Source organism: Ricinus communis, chromosome 4 (assembly GCF_019578655.1).
Source record: "Ricinus communis isolate WT05 ecotype wild-type chromosome 4, ASM1957865v1, whole genome shotgun sequence".
Classification (NCBI taxonomy): Eukaryota; Viridiplantae; Streptophyta; class Magnoliopsida; order Malpighiales; family Euphorbiaceae; genus Ricinus; species Ricinus communis.
In genome coordinates this window covers 32,442,673-32,469,633 of record NC_063259.1, presented here as the reverse complement: position 1 = coordinate 32,469,633, position 26,961 = coordinate 32,442,673, and the positions used below count along the sequence as shown (strand labels likewise).

General features: G+C 38.0%; 6 protein-coding genes across 15 annotated transcripts; all 6 read left to right on the top strand.

Annotated features, from left to right (window-relative positions):
* The first annotated feature begins 1,444 nt into the window (after nucleotides 1-1,444).
* On the top strand, nucleotides 1,445-5,602 carry LOC8259940 (beta-amyrin synthase). The gene is made up of 16 exons (XM_002513253.4): nucleotides 1,445-1,569; nucleotides 1,802-2,209; nucleotides 2,327-2,416; nucleotides 2,512-2,709; nucleotides 2,814-2,898; nucleotides 2,990-3,156; nucleotides 3,255-3,560; nucleotides 3,651-3,770; nucleotides 3,862-3,984; nucleotides 4,059-4,157; nucleotides 4,239-4,295; nucleotides 4,382-4,428; nucleotides 4,530-4,851; nucleotides 4,936-5,016; nucleotides 5,101-5,184; nucleotides 5,276-5,602. Exons 2-16 carry the CDS (start codon nucleotides 1,820-1,822, stop codon nucleotides 5,378-5,380), a joined length of 2,274 nt encoding a protein of 757 aa, XP_002513299.1. The 5' UTR covers nucleotides 1,445-1,569; nucleotides 1,802-1,819; the 3' UTR covers nucleotides 5,381-5,602.
* Nucleotides 5,603-5,738: 136 nt separating this feature from the next.
* On the top strand, nucleotides 5,739-9,006 carry LOC8259941 (pollen receptor-like kinase 4). Its single transcript, XM_002513254.4, has 3 exons — nucleotides 5,739-6,805; nucleotides 6,915-7,502; nucleotides 7,582-9,006. The coding sequence occupies exons 1-3, from the start codon at nucleotides 6,100-6,102 to the stop codon at nucleotides 8,241-8,243; spliced, it is 1,956 nt and encodes a 651-aa protein (XP_002513300.2). The 5' UTR covers nucleotides 5,739-6,099; the 3' UTR covers nucleotides 8,244-9,006.
* A 6,270-nt stretch (nucleotides 9,007-15,276) lies between these two features.
* Nucleotides 15,277-19,811, top strand: LOC8259942 (U-box domain-containing protein 52). Of its 4 annotated transcripts, none has more exons than XM_015715686.2 (10): nucleotides 15,277-15,555; nucleotides 15,712-15,815; nucleotides 15,961-16,079; nucleotides 16,461-16,675; nucleotides 16,751-16,796; nucleotides 17,239-17,449; nucleotides 17,581-17,682; nucleotides 17,768-18,196; nucleotides 18,514-19,275; nucleotides 19,378-19,811. In XM_015715686.2, the coding sequence occupies exons 1-10, from the start codon at nucleotides 15,381-15,383 to the stop codon at nucleotides 19,483-19,485; spliced, it is 2,271 nt and encodes a 756-aa protein (XP_015571172.1). In that variant the 5' UTR covers nucleotides 15,277-15,380; the 3' UTR covers nucleotides 19,486-19,811. The 4 variants fall into 4 exon arrangements, with proteins under 4 accessions (XP_015571172.1, XP_015571171.1, XP_002513301.1 ...); XM_015715685.2 differs by having other exon boundaries at nucleotides 16,748-16,796; XM_002513255.3 differs by having other exon boundaries at nucleotides 16,748-16,796; nucleotides 17,152-17,449.
* A 133-nt stretch (nucleotides 19,812-19,944) lies between these two features.
* On the top strand, nucleotides 19,945-21,472 carry LOC8259943. Of its 4 annotated transcripts, none has more exons than XM_002513256.4 (4): nucleotides 19,945-20,101; nucleotides 20,189-20,413; nucleotides 20,497-20,647; nucleotides 20,751-21,472. In XM_002513256.4, the coding sequence occupies exons 1-4, from the start codon at nucleotides 20,048-20,050 to the stop codon at nucleotides 21,266-21,268; spliced, it is 948 nt and encodes a 315-aa protein (XP_002513302.1). In that variant the 5' UTR covers nucleotides 19,945-20,047; the 3' UTR covers nucleotides 21,269-21,472. The 4 variants fall into 4 exon arrangements, with proteins under 4 accessions (XP_002513302.1, XP_015571181.1, XP_048228934.1 ...); XM_015715695.3 differs by having other exon boundaries at nucleotides 19,946-20,101; nucleotides 20,481-20,647; XM_048372977.1 differs by having other exon boundaries at nucleotides 20,018-20,101; nucleotides 20,176-20,413.
* A 241-nt stretch (nucleotides 21,473-21,713) lies between these two features.
* On the top strand, nucleotides 21,714-24,759 carry LOC8259944 (transcription termination factor MTERF2, chloroplastic). The gene is made up of 7 exons (XM_002513257.4): nucleotides 21,714-22,362; nucleotides 22,699-22,836; nucleotides 22,961-23,203; nucleotides 23,361-23,474; nucleotides 23,691-23,873; nucleotides 24,098-24,315; nucleotides 24,394-24,759. The coding sequence occupies exons 1-7, from the start codon at nucleotides 21,835-21,837 to the stop codon at nucleotides 24,692-24,694; spliced, it is 1,725 nt and encodes a 574-aa protein (XP_002513303.1). The 5' UTR covers nucleotides 21,714-21,834; the 3' UTR covers nucleotides 24,695-24,759.
* A 489-nt stretch (nucleotides 24,760-25,248) lies between these two features.
* LOC8259945 lies at nucleotides 25,249-26,637 on the top strand. 4 transcript variants are annotated; one of them, XM_048372630.1, is made up of 5 exons: nucleotides 25,249-25,406; nucleotides 25,593-25,628; nucleotides 25,740-25,865; nucleotides 25,959-26,059; nucleotides 26,159-26,637. In XM_048372630.1, the coding sequence occupies exons 3-5, from the start codon at nucleotides 25,768-25,770 to the stop codon at nucleotides 26,539-26,541; spliced, it is 582 nt and encodes a 193-aa protein (XP_048228587.1). In that variant the 5' UTR covers nucleotides 25,249-25,406; nucleotides 25,593-25,628; nucleotides 25,740-25,767; the 3' UTR covers nucleotides 26,542-26,637. The 4 variants fall into 4 exon arrangements, with proteins under 4 accessions (XP_048228587.1, XP_015571196.1, XP_002513304.2 ...); XM_015715710.3 differs by having other exon boundaries at nucleotides 25,249-25,447; XM_048372629.1 differs by having other exon boundaries at nucleotides 25,250-25,406; nucleotides 25,593-25,865.
* The last annotated feature ends 324 nt before the right edge of the window (nucleotides 26,638-26,961 follow it).

Genomic DNA, 26,961 nt, shown 5'->3' with positions numbered 1-26,961 from the left:
GAGGAAACTTAGTAGCTTGGAAAAGCAAAAAACAAATTGTGACCGCGAGATCGAGTGCAGAAGCAGAATATCGAGCAATGGCGTCAATAGCCAGCGAGCTCATTTGGATCAAACAAGTGCTCACCGACATGAAAATAGGATGCAAAGGCTTGATGAAAATGTACTGCGATAATCAAGCAGCCAGGCACATTGCATCGAATCCTGTCTTTCACGAACGAACCAAACACATTTAAGTAGACTGCCACTTCATAAAAGAAAAAGTCCAGTCTGGAGAAATTGAAACTCCATTCATCAGAAGCCATGAGCAACTGGCTTATATCTTTACAAAGGCCTTAAACAAATCAAATCATCAAAACCTCCTTAGCAAGATGGGTTCTATCAATTTGTTCGAACCCACCTTGAGGGGAAGTGTTGAGGAACTAAATCAGGATACAGTCAGCAAGGACCAACAGTCAAGGGCTGTCAACAAGAACTAACAGTCAAGGACTGTTGGTCAAGGCCCCAGTTTTGATCATTACAGGCTCCAAATCAGGAAAAAGGAGCAACCTTTCTTCCCTAAGGAAGAAATGTCACTTCTACCTCTCCCAAGTTAAAAAGGAATGTTGGAATAAAACATAGATAGCAAGAGGACCGTTACAATCATAGACTTATATATAACAGAACATCCATACTCATGTAATCTCAGAATACTAATATATATACTCATCATAGATTAATAAAACAACAATTACAGTTTTGTACAGATATTGCATCTTTTACTAGAAAACTAAAATGTATAATATAATACAATTTTAATGTTTTGCTGCAGCAGTTAGTTTTACTTGCTTCCTCATATTCCTCCAAGCTAAATAATAAGTATTAACTCGTTGCCTTGACCTATTGAAAATTAATGATTCTCTGTTTGTATCTGCATTTAAAATCAAGACAACAGTCATTTTTTGTGAACACTGAATTGGTCAGATGCATTTAAATCAACAGAAGAGTCTTTGACAATTGAGCCAAATATTGTTATCTATCATATATGTCAAATATTAACTTAAATATTGAGTTCATGGTCTCTTAAACATCAAGTTGGTTGGACCTGTTCCTGGTTGGTTACAAGCTTTATTATTATTAATTATAAGAAATACTTCAATATTATTCATAAATAAAACTAAGATATTTATCTTGTATTTATATAATCATGGATGATTAATGGTAATACTTAATAATAAAATAATAATACATATGTCGATTATTTAAAATTTTGTTTTATATTGGGAGCTTGGAAATCAGGAGTTGCATAAAATATGGGTATTCGCATAAGACTTTTGTAGGGAAAAGACGAATTAGTATTATAAAAAAAGGATTATATTTTGTAGTATGGTTAGGGGGGTAATGTCATGAATCTTAATGCAGTATCGGCAAGTCATTGACTCGGTGCATTTTTCATATATATATATAAGAGGAAGAGGGAGGATTACATATCACATCTGCTTCATTACCCAATTCTGTATATCTGCTTTCCACCTTTGAAATTGAAAGCACCTTCTCCCTTCTCTCTCTATTCTCTTCACTGCTGCTGCAAAGGTAAATTACCATTTCTGACTGTACACGCTATTACATATAATATAATTGCGTAATACATATGCATGCTTTTCTCCTGCTGCTCGCATAATTAAGTAATAAGTTGAAGCAATTGTTTCTCGATTATATTACCAAAACTTTCATTTCTCTTATTTCTTTTTTATTTGCTGACTAATGCAATGATATACATACTCTGCACACTGATGATGCACATGATTTTCATTAATAATTGAAGAAGCTGGGAATTCGAAAAATGTGGAGGCTAAAGATTAAAGACGGAGCAGGCAACCCTTACTTATTCAGCACAAACAACTTCGCCGGGAGACAGACATGGGAATATGATCCTGACGCTGGCACTCCTGAAGAGATCGCAGAGGTTGAACAAGCTCGCCTTAACTTCTACAATAACCGTTACAGAGTCAAGTGCTGCTCCAACCTCCTTTGGCAATTTCAGGCTCTCAGAGAGAAGAATTTCAAACAAAGTATACCAGCAGTAAATTATATAGAGACAGGGGAAGAAATAACGCATGAGAAGACCACAGCAGCAATAAGAAGGTCTGCTCACTTCTTATCAGCTTTGCAGGCAAGCGATGGCCATTGGCCTGCTGAGAATGCCGGCGTTCTTTATTTCACTCCTCCCTTTGTAAGTTTCTCCTCTTTTTCTTTTTCTTTTTTTGTAAAAAAAAAAATAAAAAAAAAATTTAAATCTCTTCCTCGCTAGCTAGCTAACAAATTAAGAATCTAAATTAATAATGGTCAGGTGTTCTGTCTCTACATAACTGGTCATCTCGATACTTTTTTTCACGCCGAGTATCGAAGAGAAATTCTTCGTTACCTGTACACTCATCAGGTATCTATTATATTGTATTGTATTTTTTATATATATTATATATATATATGTTGCGTTTTAAATAGTTAATATTATAAAATAAATGGATGATGCAGAATGAAGATGGAGGATGGGGCATAGACATAGAGAGCCACAGCTGCATGATCTGCACTGTTATGAGCTATGTCTGCATGCGGATGCTTGGTGAAGCACCTGATGGCGGTCAAGACGATGCCTGTCCCCGAGCTAGAAAATGGATCCTTGACCATGGGGGTGCCACTCATATTTCTTCCTGGGGAAAGACTTGGCTTTCGGTCTGTATATTTAATATATTTGTCTTTTATTTATTTATTTATTTATATATTTTAGAAAAAAAAAAGTTCTTACATTAATTAAATTAAATTAAATTGGTGTACAGATACTTGGTCTATATGACTGGTCTGGATGCAACCCAATGCCCCCTGAGTTTTGGGTATTTCCTTCTTTTGTTCCTATTCATCCAAGTAATTCACAACCTACTACGTACTCCTTTTTATTTATTTAAATAATATTTTATTTATGTGATTAATTAATAACATGAAATTAATATTGCAGCAAAAATGTGGTGCTATTGTCGGATGGTATACATGCCCATGTCATATTTATATGGGAAAAGGTTCGTTGCTGCTCCTACTCCTCTCATTCTGCAATTGCGAGAGGAAATCTTCCTGCAGCCTTACCATACCATTAACTGGACAAGTGTCCGCCATCTCTGTGCCAAGGTCTTCTCTCTAATTCATGTCACTTGCCTTTTAATTTATCATTATTATTACTGTTATACAGCGAATTAACTTACTCAACAACAACGACTGCCATGCAGGAGGATCTCTACTATCCCCATTCTCGGATCCAAAATTTTATGTGGGACAGTCTGTATATAGCTTCAGAGCCAATTCTGACGAGGTGGCCCTTCAATAAGTTAATAAGAGAAAAGGCTCTTCAAGCCACAATACAACTCATCCATTATGAAGATGAAAACAGCAGATATATTACAATTGGATGTGTAGAGAAGGCATTATGCATGCTTGCTTGCTGGGTCGAAGATCCTGATGGTATTTGTTTCAAGAAACATCTTGCCAGGGTCCCTGATTACTTGTGGCTTGCTGAAGATGGCTTGAAAGTTTCGGTTAGTCAGTCCACATCAAATCTATTGGTCTTTCGATTTTATTTTTTTGGAAATATTTAATTTATTTTTTCATTCATAAAAATTGTTCAGGGTTTCGGCAGTCAGGCTTGGGATGCTAATTTCACCTTTCAAGCTTTATATCTCAGCAATCTGGGCGATGAAATCATGCCAGCACTGGCCAAAGCATATGATTTCATCAAGCAAACTCAGGTACATATATAAATCATTATTCCCACTTTCCTGTTGTGAAAGATTTTAGCTAACGCGTGTATTTTGTTTTTGTTTTAAAAATATCCGACAGATGAAGGACAATCCTGCAGGCGACTTTAGAACAATGTTTCGCCATATTTCAAAAGGGGGATGGCCTTTCTCTGATCAAGATCATGGCTGGCAAGTTTCTGATTGCACAGCAGAAGGCTTGAAGGTATATCCGTACATATTAGCGATGAATTTAATTTGGTAAAAATATTAATTAAGTGAGTGAATATGTATGTGCAGTGTCTTCTATATGCCACGCAGTTGCCTACAGAAAAGATCGGCGAGAAAGCAGAGCCTGAACGTTTGTATGATGCTGTCAATGTCATACTTTCCCTACAGGTGAGAGAATGATTACTGATTTTTCTTTAAGTAGTTACTTACAACTTTATAATATAAATTAATCAAACAATGCAAATGCAGGGTAAAAACGGTGGTTTATCAGCCTGGGAGCCGGTGCGAGGTTCAATGTGGTTAGAAGTATGTATAACTGATATGAAAATATAAGTATTTATCATATTTATGCCTGCCTTCATAACAATTAATTGCCATATTTGTCTCATTAGAAACTGAATCCCATGGAGTTTTTGGAGAACATCGTGATTGAACATCAGTAAGAGTTAATGATGTTATCAGTTGATTATTTTTCATATATAAGAAATTAGATCCTAATTAATAACAATAAATGTATGTATGCGGTGAACTGTGAAATAGATACGTGGAATGCACATCATCTGGAATAGAAACATTAGCAATGTTTAAAAAGATGTACCCGGGCCACAGAAGCAAAGAAATAGACAACTTCATTAAGAATGGTGCCGGATATATTGAAGAAATTCAGGAAGAGGACGGTTCTTGGTACGGAAACTGGGGGATTTGCTTCATTTACGGGACATGGTTTGCGCTTGTTGGACTTTCAGCTGCTGGAAGAAGTTACAGTGAATGTCCGGCTGTGCGGAAGGGGGTTGATTTTCTACTTAAGAATCAGTGCGATGATGGGGGTTGGGGAGAGAGCCATCTTTCGTGTCCAAATAAGGTTAATGGCATTCACTCGCATAATATTGTTTGGTAAAAAGAGTTTGATAATTGAAAATTGAAAGGAGTGTTATGTATGATTCAGATATATACACCCCTGAAAGATGGTCGATCCAACTTGGTGCACACAGCCTGGGCAATGTTGGGCTTAATACAATCTGGACAGGTTAAGTTGACATTTTCTCACAGGTTATGTGTTTTTAATTGTATACTATGCATTCTGAAACTGTGAATATATTATTGGATACAGACAAAGAGAGACCCAACTCCTATCCACCGGGGTGCAAGGGTGCTGATTAATTCTCAACAGGAAGATGGCAGCTTCCCTCAGCAGGTAAATGATGAGTTGCAGATTGTGTGAATTAATAAATATGTGGAATGTGGAATGTGAATGTGAGAGCAAAATGTTTCTGAAATTGGAACAGGAAATAACGGGGGCATTCAAGAACAACAACATGTTACACTATCCAATATACAAGGACTGTTTCCCTTTGTGGGCCCTGGCAGAGTACCGGAAACACTGTCTATAGCCGGCCCATAAGAAGAGAATCTAAATGCCCATAGCATCTTCTTTTCTTAAATTCAAAACCCAGCTTTTTTATTATTATTTAGAAAAAGAAAAAGAAAAGAAAAGTATGATGTTTTGTTTTTGTTGTTCATTCCTGCTGACAGCTTATGAAATATGTGGTCAAATGTAATTCTATAAAATGGTGCTTCCCTTTCAACCAAAAATGAGGGAATCAGTATTACCACATTGCTGCTGCAGACTCGAACCTCTTTTTTCAGTTTAAATGCACGACGCCAATCCTAATCAATAATAAAATTGAAAGATTTGCAAATCCAAATCGTTTCAATCCAATCACTTCTGTTAGTTGCTTAACAAACAAAACAAAAAAGGCAATATTACAACAACATTAGCCAATGCCCTAAAATTGGTAAATATAAACCACAACAAACTTCTTAAAAACAGAAGACAGCCGGTCGGTCAGGAAAAGTATTCAGAGGCAATCCATCGATCTCTCCACCTTTTCTTTTCAACTTAATTAAAATACATAATTCTTTAATTAAAAATTAATAATAATAATAATTACACAACTCACTTTCTCTTTCTGGGCTGTCAATTGCAGGAGAAAACCTCACTCGCTTTTCTTCCTTTCTTTTTCTTACTATTTATCTTTCCATTATACACTTCCTCCGTTCAAATTACAGTGCAGGCGGGCGGGCGGGCGGCGAGCGTAATTACTATCCAATGGTAATGGGCGCGCACGCTCCTACGCTTGCGCGCAATTATTATAATAAAAATGCAACAGTAGTTCTGGTGGTCGCGCTTGTTCTTGCATCATCCTCCTTTGTACATATGGCATTTGGCGAGAATGCCACAGACTCTGTTGCCCTCTTAAAGTTTAAAGACGCCCTCGGGAACAGCAGTGCTCTCTACAATTGGAATCCCATTTTCCCTCCTTGTGAATGGGATCGCTCTAATTGGATTGGCGTTCTCTGTCTCAACGGTAGCATTTGGGGTTTAAAACTCGAGCACATGTCTCTCGCCGGCTCCATTGATGTTGATTCTCTTCTCCCTTTGCCTTTCTTTCGCACCCTAAGTCTCATGGATAACGACCTCGATGGTCCTTTCCCAGATATCAAGAAATTAGGCAAGTTGAAAGCCTTGTACTTATCCAATAACAGATTCTCTGGCCAGATTCCTGATGATGCATTTCAAGGCATGGGTTCTTTGAAGAGGGTTTTCATGGCTAATAATATGTTTACCGGCAACATCCCTCTCTCCCTTGCTACCTTGCCTAGGCTTATGGAGTTGAGACTCGAAGGCAACCAATTCAAAGGCCTCATTCCTGATTTTCAACAACAAGTTTTAAAGACCGTGAATCTTGCCAGCAATCAATTGGTGGGCCCTATCCCTACATCCCTCAGCAAGTTGGATCCTGACTCCTTTTCAGGTATATACGATTTTATTCATTTCCCTCAATCTTACAATCCTCGCACTATCTACATATTAACGGGCATCTATATGAAAAGAAGAATCATCGTCGTTTCCTTCATTTTCAGGGAACAAAGAGCTCTGTGGACCGCCTCTAGACCCATGCTCATCCCCCGAGAATAAAAGCAACGTTTTGAAAATCATAATCACAGTAATGGTGGTACTCCTAATAGTAGCCGCCGTGGCATTTGCTTTGGCTGTATTATGGCGGAAGAGCCGCGGCTCACAGCTGGAGAGGACATCCTCTTTGTCAGCCAACTCCAACAAAATTGCACCGAATACCTACGTAGGAGACCAAGAACAAATTCAAATGCCTGTGGAGCAGTTGAGGAGGTCTGATAGGTTGTCTTTCGTGAGGGAAGATGTTGAAAAGTTTGATCTGAATGACTTGCTGAGGGCATCCGCAGAAGTATTGGGGAGCGGTACTTTTGGCTCTTCATACAAGGCTTCTGTAGGGAGCGGCGTAGCCTTGGTTGTCAAAAGGTATAGGCATATGAACAATGTAGGTAGAGAGGAGTTTCATGAGCACATGCGTAGGCTTGGCAGGTTGCAGCATCCAAACTTGCTGCGCCTTGCCGCCTACTACTACCGGAGAGAAGAAAAGCTTTTGGTATACGAGTACGTTGAGCACGGAAGCTTGGCTAGTCGTCTTCATAGTAAGTGTTTAATCAATTCGACCACCATTATTTTTCTTTGTTTAATTTATTAATTAAACTTTTCTTTGATATGGTTTAGGCAATAATTCCCTAGAAGGACAGGGGCTTGATTGGCATACGCGGTTGAGAGTTATCAAAGGCGTAGCGAAGGGGTTGGCTTATCTGTACGGCGAGCTTCCTATTCTAGTTCCACATGGGCACCTGAAATCTTCCAATGTGCTTCTAGATCCGTCATTGGAGCCACTGTTGACAGATTATGCGCTGAGGCCAGTGATCAATCCCCAGCAGGCACACAATCTTATGATTGCTTACAAATCACCCGAGTACGCACAAAACGGCCGCACATCAAACAAGACGGATATTTGGAGCTTTGGGATACTGATTTTGGAGATACTGACAGGGAAGTTCCCAGAGAACTATCTGACAGCAGGTTATGATACCAGTGCCGATCTAGCGAGTTGGGTTAATAAGATGGTAAAGGAAAAGCGAACCAGTGAAGTGTTTGACAAAGATATGAAGGGAGCTAAATATAGCAAAGGGGAGATGATCAATGTATTGAAGATTGGATTGAGTTGCTGCGAAGAGGATGTGGAGAGTAGAGTAGACATCGAGCAAGTTGTGGAAAAGCTGGAGCAACTGAAAGAGGGAGACAGCGAAGGCGAGTATTATGGGAGTAATGAAGAGAATCATTTCATGATTAGAGGGAATGAGGATGGTTTTTCGTCGGGTGTGGATCGATGACTGCAGAAGAATGAAGGAGGAAAGTATGCAGACTGTGTTTCGCAGGCAGCTGAGCATTGAACAATGAATATGAGTAATTTTTAGCCTGTGAGATTAACCAATGGGGGGATGATTATAGAGGTTCAACTTTTGACATTTTTGGTATTATGAATTGGAGAAAGGCACTTCTCTTTTCTTTCTTTCTTTCTTTTTTTTTTTTTTTCTTCTTTTAATACCACAAAAGAAAAGTACTGACGATACATTTCGTGCACACAGTCTCTGAGTAATTTGTGAAATTGAATTCGATTTTTAGAATACAGATAGTTTACTTTGTTTTGTGGCTGCTTCATTTTGCATTTTGCATACAGTTTTATTATTTATGGATGATGACGATGATGATGCATCTTAGTGAATGAGAGGACATATATAGAGTGCCTTTGAATGTTAATTGGTTAAATTCCTTCTTCCATGGGAATAAGTATGCAGTCAATACAGCTGGGGAAGGTGATTTAGCATTCCATGGTGATGGTCACATATCATCCATTCATGCCTTTTGCTAAAATAAAACATTTAAATATGTTATTTAAAATTCCATTAAAAGGTTGAGATGAGATGATGGTATAGGAAGCCAGCATCAAGGTTAAAGGTTTCAAGTTTCAACTGCTGCTTCACATTCTCTTGCAATAAACTTTTCTCCTTAATTTGTTTGTTCAATCCTATATTATACCCTTGCAAAATCTATACAAGTACAGCATTTTTATTATTTTCTCCGTTCCATTTGATAAGAAAAGTAAAACAAACAAACTCATTCTTACATTTTTATTATTTTTTCTATTCTATATTAACCGTTTCTTTTTCAAATAAAATAACTCTAATTATCTATCACTTTTATATTTAATGCAACATTAGTTTTTTTTCTTATTTTTTTCATTGTATTAAAATAGATATAATAAATTTTATAATATTTATAAAACCGTAATTTAATTTAATTAAGCTAGTTTTTTTTATTATTAAATCTAAAATTTATTTTTTTAATCTAAATGATCAATTAAAAGGTGACTATTAATATCCCGAAATAATATAAAAGAGTAAAAAATGATATTTGAGTGAAATACCTATTCTAAAAGCCTACGGCGGAAACGAAAGAGTCCTCAATTCTATTTACTAAAGGCGCTGCCCCTCCAATTCCACTAACAGGATCTTATTATTTTATACGGTATTTTTTGCAACATTAAATTCCAGCGATGAATTTTATTCAATGAATTTCTTAAATGTAGCCAAAGTGGCGACTCAATTTGATATTTATCGACTAGTCCAACTTTATAATATTTAATCCAAATTGGTTTGCCAAGTGTAATTTGTGAAAATTTATAAGATATTGGTTTTATTGATATGTGATGCTATATATTAGTATTCTGAGATTACATGAGGATTAAATATCCTGTTATATACAAGTTTTTTATTGCAACGGTCCTATTGCTATCTCTATGACATTCCAACGTTCTTTTCTAACTAGGGAAAGGTGGAAGTGACCCTTCTTCCTTAGGGGAGAGGGGTTGCACCTTTTCCCTAATTTTTGGCCTGTGATGATCAGAATAGCTGAGGCCTTGTCCAACACTCAAAGACTGTTGGTTCTTGCTGACTTGCTCTGGTTTTGGTATATCCTCAGCAGTATCCTCAACACTCCCCCTCAAGGTGGGTTCGAATAAATTGATAGAACCCATTATGCTAAGGAGCCTTTAGTGACTTGCTTTGTCTAGGGCCTTTATGAAGATGTCTGCCAGCTGTTCGTGGCTTCTGACGAATGGAGTTATAATTTCCCCTGATTGGACTTTCTCTCTTATGAAGTGACAGTCAACTTCAATATGTTTGGTCCTTTCATGAAAGACAGGGCTCGATGCGATGTGTCTGGCTGCTTGGTTATCACAGTATATTTCCATCGGACCTTTGCATTTTATTCCCATGTCAATCAGCACTGGTTTAATCCAAATAAGTTCGCTAGCTGTCGATGCTATGGCACGATACTCGGCCTCAGCACTAGACCTTGCGGTTACTGATTGCTTTTTGCTTTTCCAAGTTACTAGGTTTCCCCCTACGAATGTGCAGTATCCTGAAGTCGACTTTCTGTCACAACTTCCTGCCCAATCTGCATCAGAGAAACCTGTAATACAGTTAGCATTATTATTATTTTTCATCCAAATACCTTAACCTGGAGAACCCTTAAGATATCTGAGGATTCTATTGATGGCGTCCAGGTGACAGGAGCAAGGTGCATGCATAAACTGGCTTACCATACTTACAGCATAGGAGATATCAAGTCTAGTGACGGTTAGATATATCAGTTTTCCTACTAGACGCTGATAGCTTCCTATGTTGTCTATAGGTTCCCCATCTTCTAGATTTAGTTTGGTTTTAGTCTCCATTGGGGTATTTGCCAGTTTTACTCATAATTTTCTTATTTCTTTTAATAGGTCAAGAGTATATTTTCTTTGGGACAGAAATAAGCCTTTATGTGATTTTGCAATTTCTATCCCCAGAAAGTATGATAATTGACCTAGATCTTTGATATCAAATTCTCCTTTAAGTTTTAGCTTTACTTTTTCAATTTCTTCATTATTATTACCAATTATGATTATGTCGTCAACATAAACAAGAATAATAATAGTGGATGTATGGGTGTGTTTGGCAAACATAGAGAATCTGAAGCACATTTATGAAAATTGATTTTTAATAAGAAATTATTTAGCTTGGCATACTATGCTCTTGGGGATTGCTTTAATCCATAGATAGCCTTTTTTAACTTACATACCGGGGAATGATTTGAGGAATCTTTATGTCTTGGAGGAAGAGTCATATAGACTACTTCATCTAAAGACCCTTGGAGAAAGACATTCTTTACGTCCATTTGGAACAAGCGCCAACTTGAATTAATTGCAACAGATAATAATATGTGAATAGTACTCATTTTTGCTACAGGAGCAAAGGTTTCCTGATAGTCTACCCCATAGGTCTGAGTAAATCCCTTTGCAACTAACCTAGCCTTGTATCTTTCAATGGTGCCATCGCATTTATACTTAATCTTATACACCCATTTACACCCCACATGTTTCTTATTTTGAGGCAAGGTGATAATGTCCTAGGTGTCATTTTTTTCTAAGGCCTGTAGTTCTTCCTTCATGGCTTCACACCAATTGGGATTAGTGCTAGCTTCGTAGAAGGAAGATGGCTCAGTGTGTGTGGTGAGATTTCTTAGGTATGCCTTGTACTGATTTGATACAGAAGTATAATTAATGAAGTGTTGGATTGAATATGACACCTTGTGGGACACATAGTCCCTTAGCCTGGTAGGAGGTCTGATTAGCCGAGAAGATCGTCGTAAGGCAATTGCTTCTCCTTGTGGCACATTCTCTCCCCCTAAAGGAGTTGCCTCAGCAGGGAGATCTGCTTGGGGGGGAGGATCTCCCTTTGAAGGAGATGCCCCGGTGGTATCCTTATAGATGCACTCATGATCAGATGCAGTGTCCTAGACTGTGCTGTCAAAAAAGGAAGAGTTATCCAGAAATAATACAGTAGAGGGTCCATGAAGGAAATGAGAGGTGAAGTAGTGGGAACATTCATCAAATGACACATCTCGGGAGATATAGGACTTGTGGCTGGAAGGGTCATAACATTTATACCCTTTCTTTTTAGAAGAGTATCCTAAGAATATAGTTTTGATAGAACTGCTGTCAAGTTTGTGATGATGCCTAATGTGGACAAAAGCGATATAGCCAAAAATGCGAATGTGTCCTAAGTCTAATTTTTGACCTTTGAGAATTTCTAGCGAACTGCGATTTTTGAGTCTAGGGCTAGGTAATCGGTTGTTAAGGTATGCAGCAGTGAGGAGGACATCAGACCAAAAAATGTGGGGAACATGATTTTGAAAAAGCAGAGATCGAGTGACTTCAAGAAGATGACGATTTTTGCATTCATAAACCCCATTTTGTTCTGGAGTATAAATACAAGTGGTTTGGTGTAAAATTTCGTGAGTGGAGAAAAAATCTGAAAAGTTTTTGTTTACATATTCAGTGCCATTATCTGAGCGAAAAATTTTAATTTTTGCATTATACTGATTTTGAATAAGATTACAAAAGTTTTGAAAACAGGTAAAACCTTCATTTTTGCCTTTGAGCAAATACACCCAAGTAGTACGAGAGTGGTCATCAATAAAGGTGACAAAATAGCAGAAATGATTGTATGAAGTGACGGGAGCGGGTCCCCAAACGTCAGAGTGAATTAAATCAAACATGTTTTGTGAGAGAGTGGAAGATACAGGAAAATGTAATCTAATGTGCTTAGCAAATTTGCAAATATCACAACAAGTAAAGTTCATTTTTAAACAAAATAACTGACGTAAGACTCTATCGAATGGATGTCCAAAACGCCTATGAAGCAACATTTGTTGACTAACAGGGTTGGTCGAGACAACACACTCGTTGGGGGGTTGGTAAGATAATATAGGTCGTGTTCAAACCGACCCTCACCAATCATCTTCCATGTAGAGCGATCCTGAAAAAACACTTTAGAAAGTGAGAAAATAACATTACAATTAAAAGTCCTGGTAATTTGGCCAACATATAATAAATTGGATTTAAACTTGGATAATAAAAGAATATTAGGAATATTTTTATGCAATATTTGAGAGGAACCAAAACTAGAAATTTTAGCTTCATTGCCATTCGCAACGGTCACATATTGAGAGTGGGTAGGAATAAAATTGTGTAATTTTATTGCATCCCAAGTCATATGATTCGTTGCTCCGAAGTCAATAATCCAATTTTGAGAAGCATTTAATGATTTATAATTTTTAGAAACCGAACCTGACCCACGGGTTTGCTGGACCTGAACAATCGACTGAAGTTGAGAAATTAAGTCTCTAAGTTGAGATTGTTCAATAGGATCATATCAAAAGTCGGATTCCGATCGAGTGTGTTGAGCAGAGTGAGTCGGACCCGGGTCACTGTTTCTGGGTCGGGTCGAATAATAGCTGGATCGGGTCAGGTCAAAGGAGCCGGGTCAGGTCGGGTCACTGTTTCTGGATCGGGTAGGGTCGGTCGAGTTGGGTCGGTGTAGGTTAAAAGACACCAACCCGTTACTCTCACGACCCGTTTCTCTTATTTCTTCGTGACACTTAGGGTTCACGACCCCAAGGCCGCCAAACCTCTTCTTCTCTCTTCTTCTCCCGTTTCTGCCTCTCTCGCTTCTGCTAAGACTTGGTTGTAGGCTGGGATGGAGGTGCCAACAGCATTCCTGAGTATGCCCCTGCCTTCCGCAGTGGTCGCACCTCTCGACGCTTGCGGGTGCTCCTCTGGCTCGACTGGTCTCGTGAAGCTATGAGGGATTGGCGATTAGGCTCTATTTTCCATGCTATCAAGACCGCTGGACCCAGCCATAGTTGCTCGTCTAGTCTCTTCCTGTTGGATGGTGGCTATGACGGCGTCTATTGGGGGAAGTTGGCTTGACATGAGAATTTGGGACCGAATGGCCTCATAACTTGCATCCAACCTGCCGAGGTAAGTATAAACTAGGTCTTGTTGTGCTCTTTTCCTTAATTCTTCTAGGTTAATGGTCGGTGGGAGGTAGCTTTGCAATTCCTCCCATTTAGTAAGGATTTCTGTTGCGTAGCTTGTGCTTGTTTGTGTGCCTTGCTTTATTTGAGCTAATTCCTGCTTTAGATTGAAAATATGAGCATAGTTCTGCTCATGGCCGTAAAAGCCTTTAACTTTACTCCATATTGCCTGTGAGGATTCCAATAGCATGCACAACCGTGCTATCTGAGGCTCCATTGTGTTAGTGAGCAGCGACATGACCAAATGGTCTGTCGTCTGCCACTCCTCAATTGCCTCCAATTCTTCCTTTGTTGGTTGTCTTGGATTGGTTGGTTGAGATCTGCTACGGGTCCCTGTGATGAACCCCAATTTTTTCCTGCCAGTTAGGCTGATGTAGACTGATCTTGACCATTCAAAGTAATTTTGATTGCCTTTCAGTACAATGTTGGTTAATATTGTGATATCTGTGTGAGACATGGCAGTAGAAATTGCTTCTGTGTTGGTTTGATTTGGTAAGGGAAGACAGGATTAAACCCGCTCTGATACTATGTGAAAATTTGTAAGATATTGATTTTATTGATCTGTGATGCTATACATTAGTATTCTGAGATTACATGAGGATTAAGTATCCTGTTATATACAAGTTTTTGATTGCAACAGTCCTATCATTATCTCTGTTACATTCCAACGTTCCTTTCTAGCTAGGGAAAGGTGGAAGTGACCCTTTTTTCCTAGAGGAGAGGGGTTGCTTCTTTTTCCTAATTTTTGGCCTGTGATGATCAGAATAGCTGAGGCCTTATCTAAAAGTCAAAGACTATTGGTCCTTACTAACAGTCTTTGACTGTTGGTTCTTGCTGACTTGCTCTGATTTTGGTATATTCTCGGCAGTATACTCAACACAATCAAATTTAGATTTAAAAAGAAAGATTACATTATTGAGTAGAAAATAAAATTTGAATTTATAATCCCATAAAGGAAGGTGTTTTGATATTGCTATAATATATAAATAATAATTTTTAACAAATTTTGAAATTAAATATATATATATATATATATATATATATATATATATATATATATATATATTTGAAAATCAGTAGTTATAAATGAGAGGATAAGGAAATGATTGCACGTAAATTTAAGAATGGAATTGTTTTAGGTTTGGTAATTATTAGAGAGGTGAAACCCGGAAAAGAAACATATGCATATAATAGTAAATGATTAAAAATAGGGTTTTTTCATTAGACAGAGAGAGAGAGTTACGGAATTGAAGTCTGTAAGAAGAAGAGAAATATATAATCTAAAAATAAAATGTAAGGCTTCCATTTCAATAACTAAAATAGGAAAATGGAATGTCTGCTCCCACATTTTCAATTTTGGAAACCCAAATTTTGTTGTCTTCAGGTCTCATTAAAACTGAGACTACTTTTTTGTTATTTCTTTTAAATATTTTTTGACTCTCGCTTTTTGGTTATTTCCTCCTTTTCAAGTGGAAAACAGATTTATTTCTTCTCCTGTTTTAACTTTTCAAAAACATCATTATCACCAAAAGAAAGACTAACAGACAGAAATGTGGCTTCCTAAGACCAATGGATCAAAGAAGGCAGGAACTGGGTTGGTGGCAGTCGCTATAGACAAAGACAAAGGAAGCCAAAATGCTCTGAAATGGGCACTTGAGAATCTCTTGTCCAAGGGCCAAACTGTTGTTTTAGTCCATGTTCTTCACAGAGTCGCATCATATACTGGTATAATTCTCTCCCTCTTAACCCCTTTTTAATTTTTACAGGGAATTTCATGATGAAGATTTTCAATCATTTGAGCTTTTATTATTATTATTGTTGCTGCATATTCATGTCATTATAGCTAAGATAGATGAACCTCAACCTGTTCTTCTTTCCTAGGCCCTGGATACACCTGTGATTTTAACTCAACTACAAAGCACCAACTCGACAAGATGACCAAGGAACTCTTCCTTTCATTTCGTTGCTATTGCACCCGCAAGGATGTACGTTCAGGATTACTTTCTCCTTCCCTTATTTTTCATATTTTTTGTGTGCCTCAACCTCATGCATGATACCCGACAAACTTCCTACTAATTATACTTCACGCATGCATCTGCTTCAATTCAACACAATTTACCTTTAAATCAGGTACAATGCCTCGATATCGTACTCGAAGACCAAGATGTGGTTAAAGGACTGGTTGAGTATGTTTCCTATGCTGCAATTGAGAATTTGGTAATTGGTGCCTCGCGACATGGATTCATCAGGTACTTGCCTCCTGTTCCAGCTTAAAAACAAATTTCAATTTCACAAATCTTCAGGTGTTAAAACTACTTAAAATTATGAACTCAGGATTCAATAATATAGAAAAGAAAAGTGCCCTTCTCGAGAAAGGACTTTAGGCCTGCATCTCTAAGAACAACTAGCAAATCTAATAAATGAAATAGAAATCGCGTACACTGTATTATATTTGGCAAATATAAAGATATATGTGCAGCAGGAGGGAAAGGAATGAAGAAGAACTAAACGTCATATTCCATATGCACGCATTAACTGACGGCAACATACTCCACAATTACAATTCCAAACAATTATTACCTATGTATATGTATACAGATTTCTCTAACTAATTTGCTTTTGTTTGACAGAAAATTCAAGGCAGATATACCAACCAGCGTATCAAAAGGGGCGCCAGATTTCTGCAATGTGTATGTCATCTCCAAAGGAAAGATATCTTCCATGCGACAAGCTTCTCGTTCAGCTCCATATGCCTCCCCGCTTATAGATCAAATACAGAGCCAAAGCAGCAGGCCAAGTGATGCTTCTTCTGATACGCTATCCATGCATAGTGGAAGTATGAGAGGTGTGTTTCTCTCAATTCTGCTGCCGTTTTACCTTTCATGCTGTGTCTAATCAATTTGAGGTCTTTTTTCAGCAGAATGTCCAGTAGTCAAGCCTCGCATATCACTTGATGAATCTTTCAAGTAAGTCCTTAACGCATACTCAGTTTTTCTATAAAGAAGGGGGACAAAAGGGTTGAACTGCACTTTGGTATATTTTATTATATGATGATGCTTCTCAACCTTCCAAAACATAGCTTTTTACATTACCTTCATCTGATGTCAGCACTGGGTTAAATGTTAAAATTGAACCGGGGCAATTCCTGTTTTCCTCTTGTGCTGTTTAATGCGCATGCATCATCAGTGAGAATCTATGAACACACGAATGCAGAGAGAGAGAGAGAGAGAGAGATCTCGACATGTGAAACAGCTTCTTGGTTTTGTCTCTTACCGTGCGATCCGTTAAAGGCCTGACCTAATATATGATTGTGTAAAACAGATCCCCATTTGAAAGAGGAGGGCGAGCTTTCAATGTCAAATCATTTGCAGAATTCATGGATTCTGAAACTGATATATCATTTGTCAGCTCTGGCAGGCCAAGCACCGACCGATCATCTTCTGTTGCCTTAGATTTCATCGATTCATGCCTGACATCACGGCTTTCAACTAGCTCAGAGACAAGCTTTGGATCAATACGTTCAGGACCAAAGTTCAACGACTGTAGTTCTCTGCATGAGTTCTCCACATTTTCACATGAGAGTGGAGCAACATCGTTTTCAGGTTCATCACAAAGCATGGTAAAGATTTGATGACTTAATTTGACAACACAGCATAGCTAATGAATAAGCATCATCAACCATCCCAGCTAATTCAATAGCAGCAATCACAAATGATGCACATGTATTTTGCTTATACGTTAAACACGCAGGATGATATGGAAGCTGAAATGAGGAGGCTAAAACTAGAGCTGAAGCAAACAATGGACATGTATAGTACTGCATGCAAAGAAGCTCTCACAGCAAAACAAAAGGTACTAAAAGCCATATTTCCAATGTGCATTAGTAAAGTACAAGAAGCAGGTTATGGGTTGTAATGTCACACTTACACTTACATAGGCAGTGGAGCTTCACCGCTGGAGAGTGGAAGAAGAACGAAGAATGGAAGAGGCTAAACTTGCCGAAGAAGCTGCATTGTCAGCCGTACAGAAAGAGAAAGCCAGATGCAGGGCAGCTATGGAAGCGGCTGAAGCGGCTAAGAAGATCGCAGAACTAGAAGCACAAAAGAGACTAAACGTAGAACTAAGAGCCCTCAAAGAAGCGGAAGAAATGAAGAAAGTAATGGATGCTTTAGCCCAACAAGATCTTAGATATAGGAGATACAGTATTGAGGAGATTGAACAGGCAACAGAGTACTTTGCTGAATCACGTATGATTGGAGAAGGAGGTTATGGTCCAGTTTACAAGTGTTATCTTGATCATACACCTGTTGCAGTTAAGGTATTACGACCAGATGCAGCCCAAGGCAGGTCCCAGTTTCAGCGGGAGGTAAGAGGAAAAGAAACAACTTGTTGCTAATTAGTCGTCAAAGTCTAATTGCTTAAAACGTACAGCCAAAAAAAGATAGCTTATGGCCATGAGAGAAGATCAGATAGAAATAGATTTTCAGAAACTCTGTTGTGGTTATGGGATAACAATGTCTCCTTCTATATCACGGGCACAACATTGGAAGGAAAACCAGAAATGCATAACATCATCATATAGAGCAATGAAACTATAGGTTCAAGACAAGTAACAAAGCTACACCAATTTGAAGAAAATCACATGAATGAAATTGAGATATGTAATGCTTGGCTTTGGTGCAGGTGGAGGTGCTTAGCTTAATACGGCATCCAAACATGGTACTCCTTCTAGGAGCGTGCCCAGAGTATGGAGTTCTAGTGTATGAATACATGGCTAAAGGAAGCTTAGATGATTGTCTGTTCCGGAGAGGGAATACCCCAGTTCTTCCTTGGCAACTGAGGTTCAGAATTGCGGCACAAATAGCGACAGGTCTACTGTTTCTCCATCAGACAAAGCCAGAGCCACTGGTGCACCGTGACCTGAAGCCAGGGAATATATTGCTAGACCACAACTATGTGTGTAAGATAAGTGACGTTGGATTGGCAAGGCTAGTACCAGCAGTGGCGGAGAATGTAACACAGTACCACATGACATCAACAGCAGGGACATTCTGCTATATTGATCCAGAGTATCAACAAACGGGGATGCTAGGGGTGAAATCTGATGTGTATTCCTTGGGAATAATGCTGCTGCAATTAATAACGGCGAAGCCACCAATGGGTTTGACTCACATGGTAGAACAAGCGATTGAGAAGGGAAGCTTCAAGGAGATTCTAGACCCAGCAGTGGGTGATTGGCCAATGGAAGAGGCATTGACCTTTGCAAAGCTAGCACTGCAATGTGCAGAACTAAGGAGGAAAGACAGGCCAGATCTTGGGAAGGAAGTGCTGCCAGAGCTGGAAAGATTAAGGAGTCTTGCGGAGGAGGATATGAACCACATGCTTTTGGGGAGCAGTGGAGGCCCCTCCCCACACCACAGCTATGTTTCAAGAACAACGACACAGGTGAGTTACGATGAACTGGGTTAGTGTTGCTGGTTTTGGTTTATAAGATTGAGATATGATAATACTAATAAGAGTATACGATGGTGCATGAAATATGTACAGGAAGTGATAAGTGATCCATTAGGGGGACGTCCAGAAAGCTTATATAGCCAATCAAGCATATCATCATCATCATTAGCAGAAACACAAGCTGAGGCCGCACATAACTAAAAGCTAGTGGGAGGCTGCTCCATCATTATTACCTCATCTAAAAAGAACAAAAGCATATACTAAATTACGCAGTTGGGGAGCACAGAGTTTTGGAGTTTGGTGTGGGGTGTACATATGTACTAAACATTACTGACGATTACTAATATTGAAACTCAAAATCTTTGTAATTATTAGTGGTAACAATACTAGTATGAGAGAAGAGTAGCTGAATTCTTTTCTTTTACCAACACAAGTCTCAATAAACAGCATCTGCTTTCAGTTTGATGGAAATGCAGAGATTGTTATTCTTTTTATTAGTACAACTATAACATATTCTGTTTCTATGACTCCTTTGTGTCTATACTAAGAATGAGAGAAGCTGTTTAAATGTCTTTTCTTTTACCTTCCATTTTTTTAGTTCCTAAAAAGAATCAAGAGGACGTGTCTTCTTGAGCACAGGAAACGTGCCTAGTTTACAAGCACGTGTCCACTTCACCTTGTACCTTTCTTCTTCTTCTTCATATATAGTTTCTGTTCGGTTACAAACAACTATTTTATCATCTTCTACAAAATTCGCAAGAAAATGGGACAAGGTGAAGAAGTCAAGACTCGAAGCGAACCTGAGATTGAGATTCAGGTATAATTGTCTTTGTAGCGTTTGTTTAGGATTTAAAAGTTGTTTTCTTTTTTAGATAATATAATAGAAATCAGTATTACTGTGCAGGAGAGGGGAGAGATATTCTTCTTCTACAGGCCTAAAGTTGAGAAAGAAGAAGCTCACTCTCCTGATGACGTTCAACGTTTGTATGTTGTTTTACGCCCTGAATCGGGAGAGCGATCCCTTGAAGAGAAGCAAGATCCTCACTCTGGCAAGGAAGCTTCCAAAAAGAACTCCCCTTCTTCTTCTTCTTCTTCCAAGAATGAGACGGAGGGTGGACATGGTACCCAGGTATCACTTCATCATAACTTCACTGTTTTTCAATCTTGCTGTTAGGCCTCCCAATTAGTTGAATTAGTTTGTCTGTATGGCAGCAAGTGAACATAGAAAAGGAGGCGTTGCTGCGATTTATTGTGATGGGACGCAAAAGCCTTCCAGACCCAAGCAAGAAAAGCCAACCTTATTGGGGTTTTGTCGACCTCGTCACTACAAACATTGATGATGTCAAGAACGCTCTTGGAGGAGGTTTTACGTTTGATTGGCTCCTTTCTTCTGTCTGTGCTTATGATGAGTATTTATAAATAATAATAATAATAATAATAATTCTGCTGCTGTTGGTTTGTATCAGAGGAATATGATACTTCCACAAGAGGGCATCGACACAAGTATCCCGCAAGAGCACTGGGAGAAGGTATTTATCGCATACTAAGGCACAATCCTTTCAAGAGAATGCACACTCATTTGGTTTACAAGCTAGAGTTTCCTCCTGAAGACGAGGGAAATGAGCCCCAGCAGTCCCTCAACATTGATCGCCAAGCCTCTTTTGTTATACAAATCAAGAATCCGGAGCAGCATCAAAGTTCCCGATTCAGAGGACTTCAGAACAAGCGCAAGGCCGTGTTTCCTGCTCACCTTGAAGGGCAGTTTGGGCAAAAAGGATACTGCCCTGCTGATCCCCCTGACTTTTTGAACTACGAAGGATGCGAGTTTTTGCTGATTTCAGCCTCCGATGATATAGAGGATGAGTTGGGGTTGGAGCTGAAGACAGAATGCGAAGCAGCAGCAGATTCACCTTGTTCTGATTTAGTAGAGACTTTTGGAGAAAGTGTAGCTACCAGTGCTCTCTTTCGAGGCAGTTGGGCTTGACCTGGTTGATGACATATCGGAAAAGCAGAATCAGAATTAATCTTAGTTTAGTTTTGGGAATGTATGTAATTATTATCAGTAAGTTCCCCTGTTTCAGCAGGTGATATTAGGAAGTAATGTAGTGTGCACAGCGCAGATATATTTTTGTTCTAGGCAGACTGGTTTTCTTGGCTGTAATAACAAAGTGCCGCTCTTTTTCTTTTTTATAATTTTCATTATAATCACTGCCAACTCGATTAATAATATTATTATTAATTTATAAAGAATAATAAATCTTTTGTAATTGGGAAATATGTTATTAAATTATGAAAAACAATAATATTCTGCGTTATTTATTTTTAGTAAATAAATTATATTTGCAATTTTAGTAAAATAATCCAACATTCTATTTTTAATTAAAATGAAAACGACAAGCGTAAACCCATCTTCTTATAGCTAAAGCTAAGTGATAGAATAGAAAACGACAATAAAGAGGCATGAGGGGTTAAGAGTCTAGAGCAGCAGAAGGCAGAAGGAGGTGTAGCTAGGGTTTTAGTTGGAGAAATGCTGTGATTGTATGCAGAAGCATGATCGCCAAGTCCCTCTTAATTCCTACAACTGCCAATCTTCCCTTCTCATCTCCAAAGACTCTCTCTTTTCCCCAATTCCGCCACCCCCGACTCCCTTTCCCCAACAAAGCCTATTCCTTTACAACGCAATTCCTCAGAAAGCATTTTTTTCCTCAATGTCAAAACCCCAGCAACCCATCTCCATACCTTGCTGAACACCTCGACGATACCCGAGAAGCCATTTCCCACTTCCTTGTAGAATTTGGAATCACCATAGAGGATTCCACTTCCATTGCTTCAAACTGTCCCCAATATGCCAAGATGCTAATTGACAGTGTAAAAGATTTGGAGGAGTGGAACGCATGGAAAAGTGATGAAATGGAATTTGATGCTTTGGGGTTTAAGGAGAAGGTCCTTTATATGGCCAAGGAGAAGGGTGATAATGGTAAGGTTGCTTTTCTCGAGAGTCTTGGTTTCACTTTGTCTTCCGCTATGAATGTCGCTCGATATCTCTCCACCGAGTCGCTTCCTGCTCTCATTCTCAAGGTCTGTCTTCTCTTTTTATATCAGTCGTTAGGGCATTGTAAACGTTTTATGTGAAAAGGACAAGTGGCATTTGCTGGAGAAAATTTGAAAGATTCATCAAATGCGACAATCTTCTTGCTTCGTTTAATACATCTTGCTACTAAAAAAAGAATCAAGTACTGCGCATACAAATCAGTTAGAATTTTGATTTGGTGTTGGATTTAGCTGTAACGAATGCTAGTTCTGTTTTGTTTATGTTCTTTGGAAATATAATTCGCCTATGACTTAGGACTATAGTCTATAAATTCGTTCTTTTTTTTTCTGGATTTGTTGCTTATTTTGCACTTGCCTTTTTAGGTTAAGTATATCAAGGAAATGTTCTTTTCTGGCAGTGATGATAAAGGCCATATTGGAAGAAATGCACGACGTATGATGATGCACTTATCTATACCTATTGATGACGATCTGCAACAGACCTTGTCTCTGTTCGAAAAGGTTTTATCTGCTTTTGTCCTTCCCCGATATTTTATACCATTGGAATCCCTTGACTTTCTGTTATTTTAAAATTTGGTTCAAGATTTTTGGTCTTGTAAGATGAGCTCCTGTTTCTATGGTGTAGATTCAAGCAAGGCGTGGAGGTTTAGATAGGCTTGGTTCTTCAGATGCTACTTTTCGTTATTTCATTGAATCATTTCCACGGACTCTTTTGTTGCAACCAGACGCACATCTGAAGCCTATGGTGGAATTTTTTGAAAGTTTAGGGGTTCCCAAGGAACGTATGGACAGCATATTCCTATTGTTTCCTCCTGTTATCTTATACGACATTAAGGTCATTAAAAGAAAAGTTCTGGCTCTTGAGAAGGTAACTCCTCGAACTTGACATTCTTCATTCTATATTTATTTGGTGGGATGGGAGCAAGGAGAGGAGGGGAAGCTTCATTGGGTGAATTCTGTGTTGTACTTTGTTGAGATATTGTCAGCCTGTGATATGAACATCTTGTCATGCAACCCTTTTTCAGGTTGGTGCAGTTGATGAGGATTTTGGTAAAATGATTTTTAAATATCCATGGATTCTCTCAACGAGCATTCAAGATAATTATAAGGAGATTCTTTCTTTTTGCGATGCGGAGAAGGTACATCATTTTCATAGGCCTATGTTTGCAACAATGTTCTATATATATAGGGGTGTGTGTATGTGCACTGAGCCATGGACATGATTCCATTGAGACTTTACTAGCTGTGATGCAAATGCTTTCTACTCTATGATTGTAGCCGTGCTTCACTTTTCTTAATATTTATATTTCTATTCTGTGTTTATGCATCAAATTGGTGAATACGTTTTATACCAGGTTGCAAAAGCGAGCATTGACAAAGCAATCAGAAGCTGGCCTCATTTGTTGGGTTGTTCAACTAGCAAGTTGAAAGTGATTGTGGACCATTTTGGAATATTAGGTGTCAAACACAAGAAGGTGGGACATGTGATCGCTAAAAGTCCTCAGTTGCTACTAAGGAAGCCTGAAGAGTTTCTGCAGGTATGCGATTAACAGTTTTTAAGAGTGTCTTTGGTATTGCAGTGAAGATAATAGATGTCCATATTTATGCAAAATATATATATATATTTCTGTAAAGGATCTGGGCATTGGTTGTTTATTGCTGGACATCTAGTATGGCTTGTCTTGCTTCCCAAAAGTCTGAAATGTGGTTTCAGGATCCAAGAATTAAGTCCTTTGAATAACACTGTTGCTGCAATGCACAGGTGGTTTCGTTTTTAAAAGAGCTAGGATTCGATCAGGAAAGCGTGGGAAAGATACTTGTGCGCTGTCCCGAGATTTTTGCTACGAGTGCAGAGAAGACATTGAGGAAAAAAGTGGAGTTTCTTACATGGATGGGTGTTTATGGAGACCATCTGTGTCGGACGATAAAGAAATATCCAGAGCTGCTGGTGTCTGATATCGAAAGGACATTACATCCTAGGTAATCATGCTTTAATTATGGTAAAAGTTTTGGGTGATGGGCAGAGGGTGATTGATTGGTATGCGAATGTTTTGGCAGGATGAAGTACTTGATGGAGGTAGGAGTGACAAAGGAGGAGGTTGGGTTGATGGTGGGTAGGTTCTCTCCGTTACTAGGGTACAGCATCGAGGAGGTATTGAGACCAAAGTATGAATTCCTGGTGAATACGATGGGGAAAGGAGTGAAAGAAGTAGTGGAATATCCAAGGTATTTTAGTTATTCCTTGGAAAAGAAGATAAAGCCAAGATATTGGGCGGTGATGAGGAGGAATGTAGAATGTAGCTTAAAGGAAATGCTGGATAAAAATGATGACGATTTCGCTCACCACTTTATTGTATGAGGATGTTTATTATTGTAAATATCACACTTACATGGAAATATGGATGGAATCTTACCATTTTGTTATTACGAAAGCGTCACTAAATTACTTTATTTTAAATACTATTTATTCTTAATTAGTTTAAATTTTCTTTTAAGATTTTATAAGTAAAGATGATTGGCAATCCGTTAAACCTTCTATAATTTTATAATAATTAATATTTTATAAAAATGATAATATTTTATATATTGTTTTTATAAATTATATTAATTTTTTTTGTAAGTGTTATTAATTATAAACAAAGTAAATAATATTACAAAAAAAGAATTATTTTTACGAAATTAATAATTTATAAAAAATATTAATTGTTAAAATAAAATATGGTTACTTTATTTTAAAATAAATATTAATATTTAAGAAAAGGAAAGGAAATAGAGGAGACTCTAATTAATAAATAAATAAATAGATAAATAAGCATCCTTTCTTTATGTTTATGTTTATGTTTATGATTATGATTACGATTATGATGAATAAGGTATTAAAAATCCATAAAGATTATAAGTAAGGCATAGACTGCATTGCATTTTCGTGGCGGATGATATGAAATTCTAAAAGTATATGGCTGTTGAAGTGCGTAAATTGTAAATATGCATCTGATATGGAATCCTTGTTTTTATAAAAGAAAATAGTTTGGGCTGAAACTGTGAGGACTCTTAGTCGACCCATAAACAAAGTAAGTAACTGTCAAATTAACAGTTCATACAATTTTCAGAGGTTCGTTTTCTTTTCTTTTTTTGTTTGGTTTACTCCGATTCTTTTTCTGTTATATCTAAGAATAACCCAACTCTTGTTTCCGTTTGCCTCTTTTTTCTTCTTCTCACGATCCGCTGCTGTTTTGATTTACTTTTCCCACTTTCAGCCTTTGTTATATTAATGAGCGTATTAAACAAAACAGGTAGGTTTGTTTTTTTTCTTTTCAAAAAAAAATATATATGTAAAATAAAATTTGGAGATTCAGAAGGAAATGAATGCAATTTGATTACTTCAATCCTGTTATCACCAGCAGTATTCATTGTGGGTGCTTACTAGTAAAAATGGGGGCTGTTGTTACTAAAGCAGCAAATGGAGTCGGAGGTGTTGTTGGCAATTTATTCGGTGCTCCTTTTAGGGCTTTTCTTGGAGCATCATGCCAGTAATGTCTTCTTTCACTCTCCTGCTTTTTTTTCTATTTCTCTTCACTGTGTCACTCGCCACAGCAGTTATTCTATGAATTTGTCCCGTGCAGGGATGTTTGTGCAGGGCCATGGGATGTTATGTGTTTCGTGGAGCACTTGTGCGTCTCCGATGTGGTGAAGCTGGTCATGATCTTGGGCCTCTGCTACATAAGTAATAATCCATACCCCCTCTCCTTTTACATATATGTATATGCCTAATCATCCCATGGAATAAGCTTAATAATGGTTTTTGAAATTTAAATGATGGCAGCTTTGTTGTTCTTGTACCTGTTGTTCAAAATTGGGATTTGGCAATGCATAGGAAGAAGCCTTTGTAAAATGTGTTGGGCCGCATGCGAGAGTTACTGGTCGGGGTTAGAGTACATGAGTTGCTTCTTATGGCATAAGTTAAAGAACACTAAACGTGGACATAGGAGGAGGAGGAGAGGTTGTGGAGACATTGAAAGGGGCTGGGGCTGGGGCTGGGGCTGCTCTGAAAGTGATGAGGTAATGAGTTTTGGTAGAAAAGTTGGATATCCTTGCAGTAGGCATGGTGTGAGATTGAAGAAAGTCAGTCGTGTATCCCAAAGGCTAAAGAAGACCAAAAATCATCGAGCAAATCCTGGAATGTTGAAGAGGAGACGTCTGAGGTGATGATAGTGAAATGGTGATGGGCGCTATATATGTGTCATTCCCTTTTATTTAGTGGCTTCTTGATGTTTCAATTCATATAAACCACTTTTTAATTAATGAACTGCACACTTTCTCTCTGTCATAAATATAATTTGCCAGTGAATAATGTTTCTGCTGTCCCACACTCATTTTGCCTAACTCCACAACCTCATTAACTAAAAATATCAATAAAAAAGCTTATATTATACTTGATTTTGAAACTGTTAACTGGATAGAATTCAAGAATCAAAGAGTAAAATTAGGTAAATTAATACGGATCCCGATTCATAATTAAAAGAAACTCATGTTAAAGAAGACTTGCATCCAAACTCAAACCTGTCATTAGCAGAATCCAAAATTATCTAATTTTGAAGATGATGAAATAAACAATAATCTAAAACT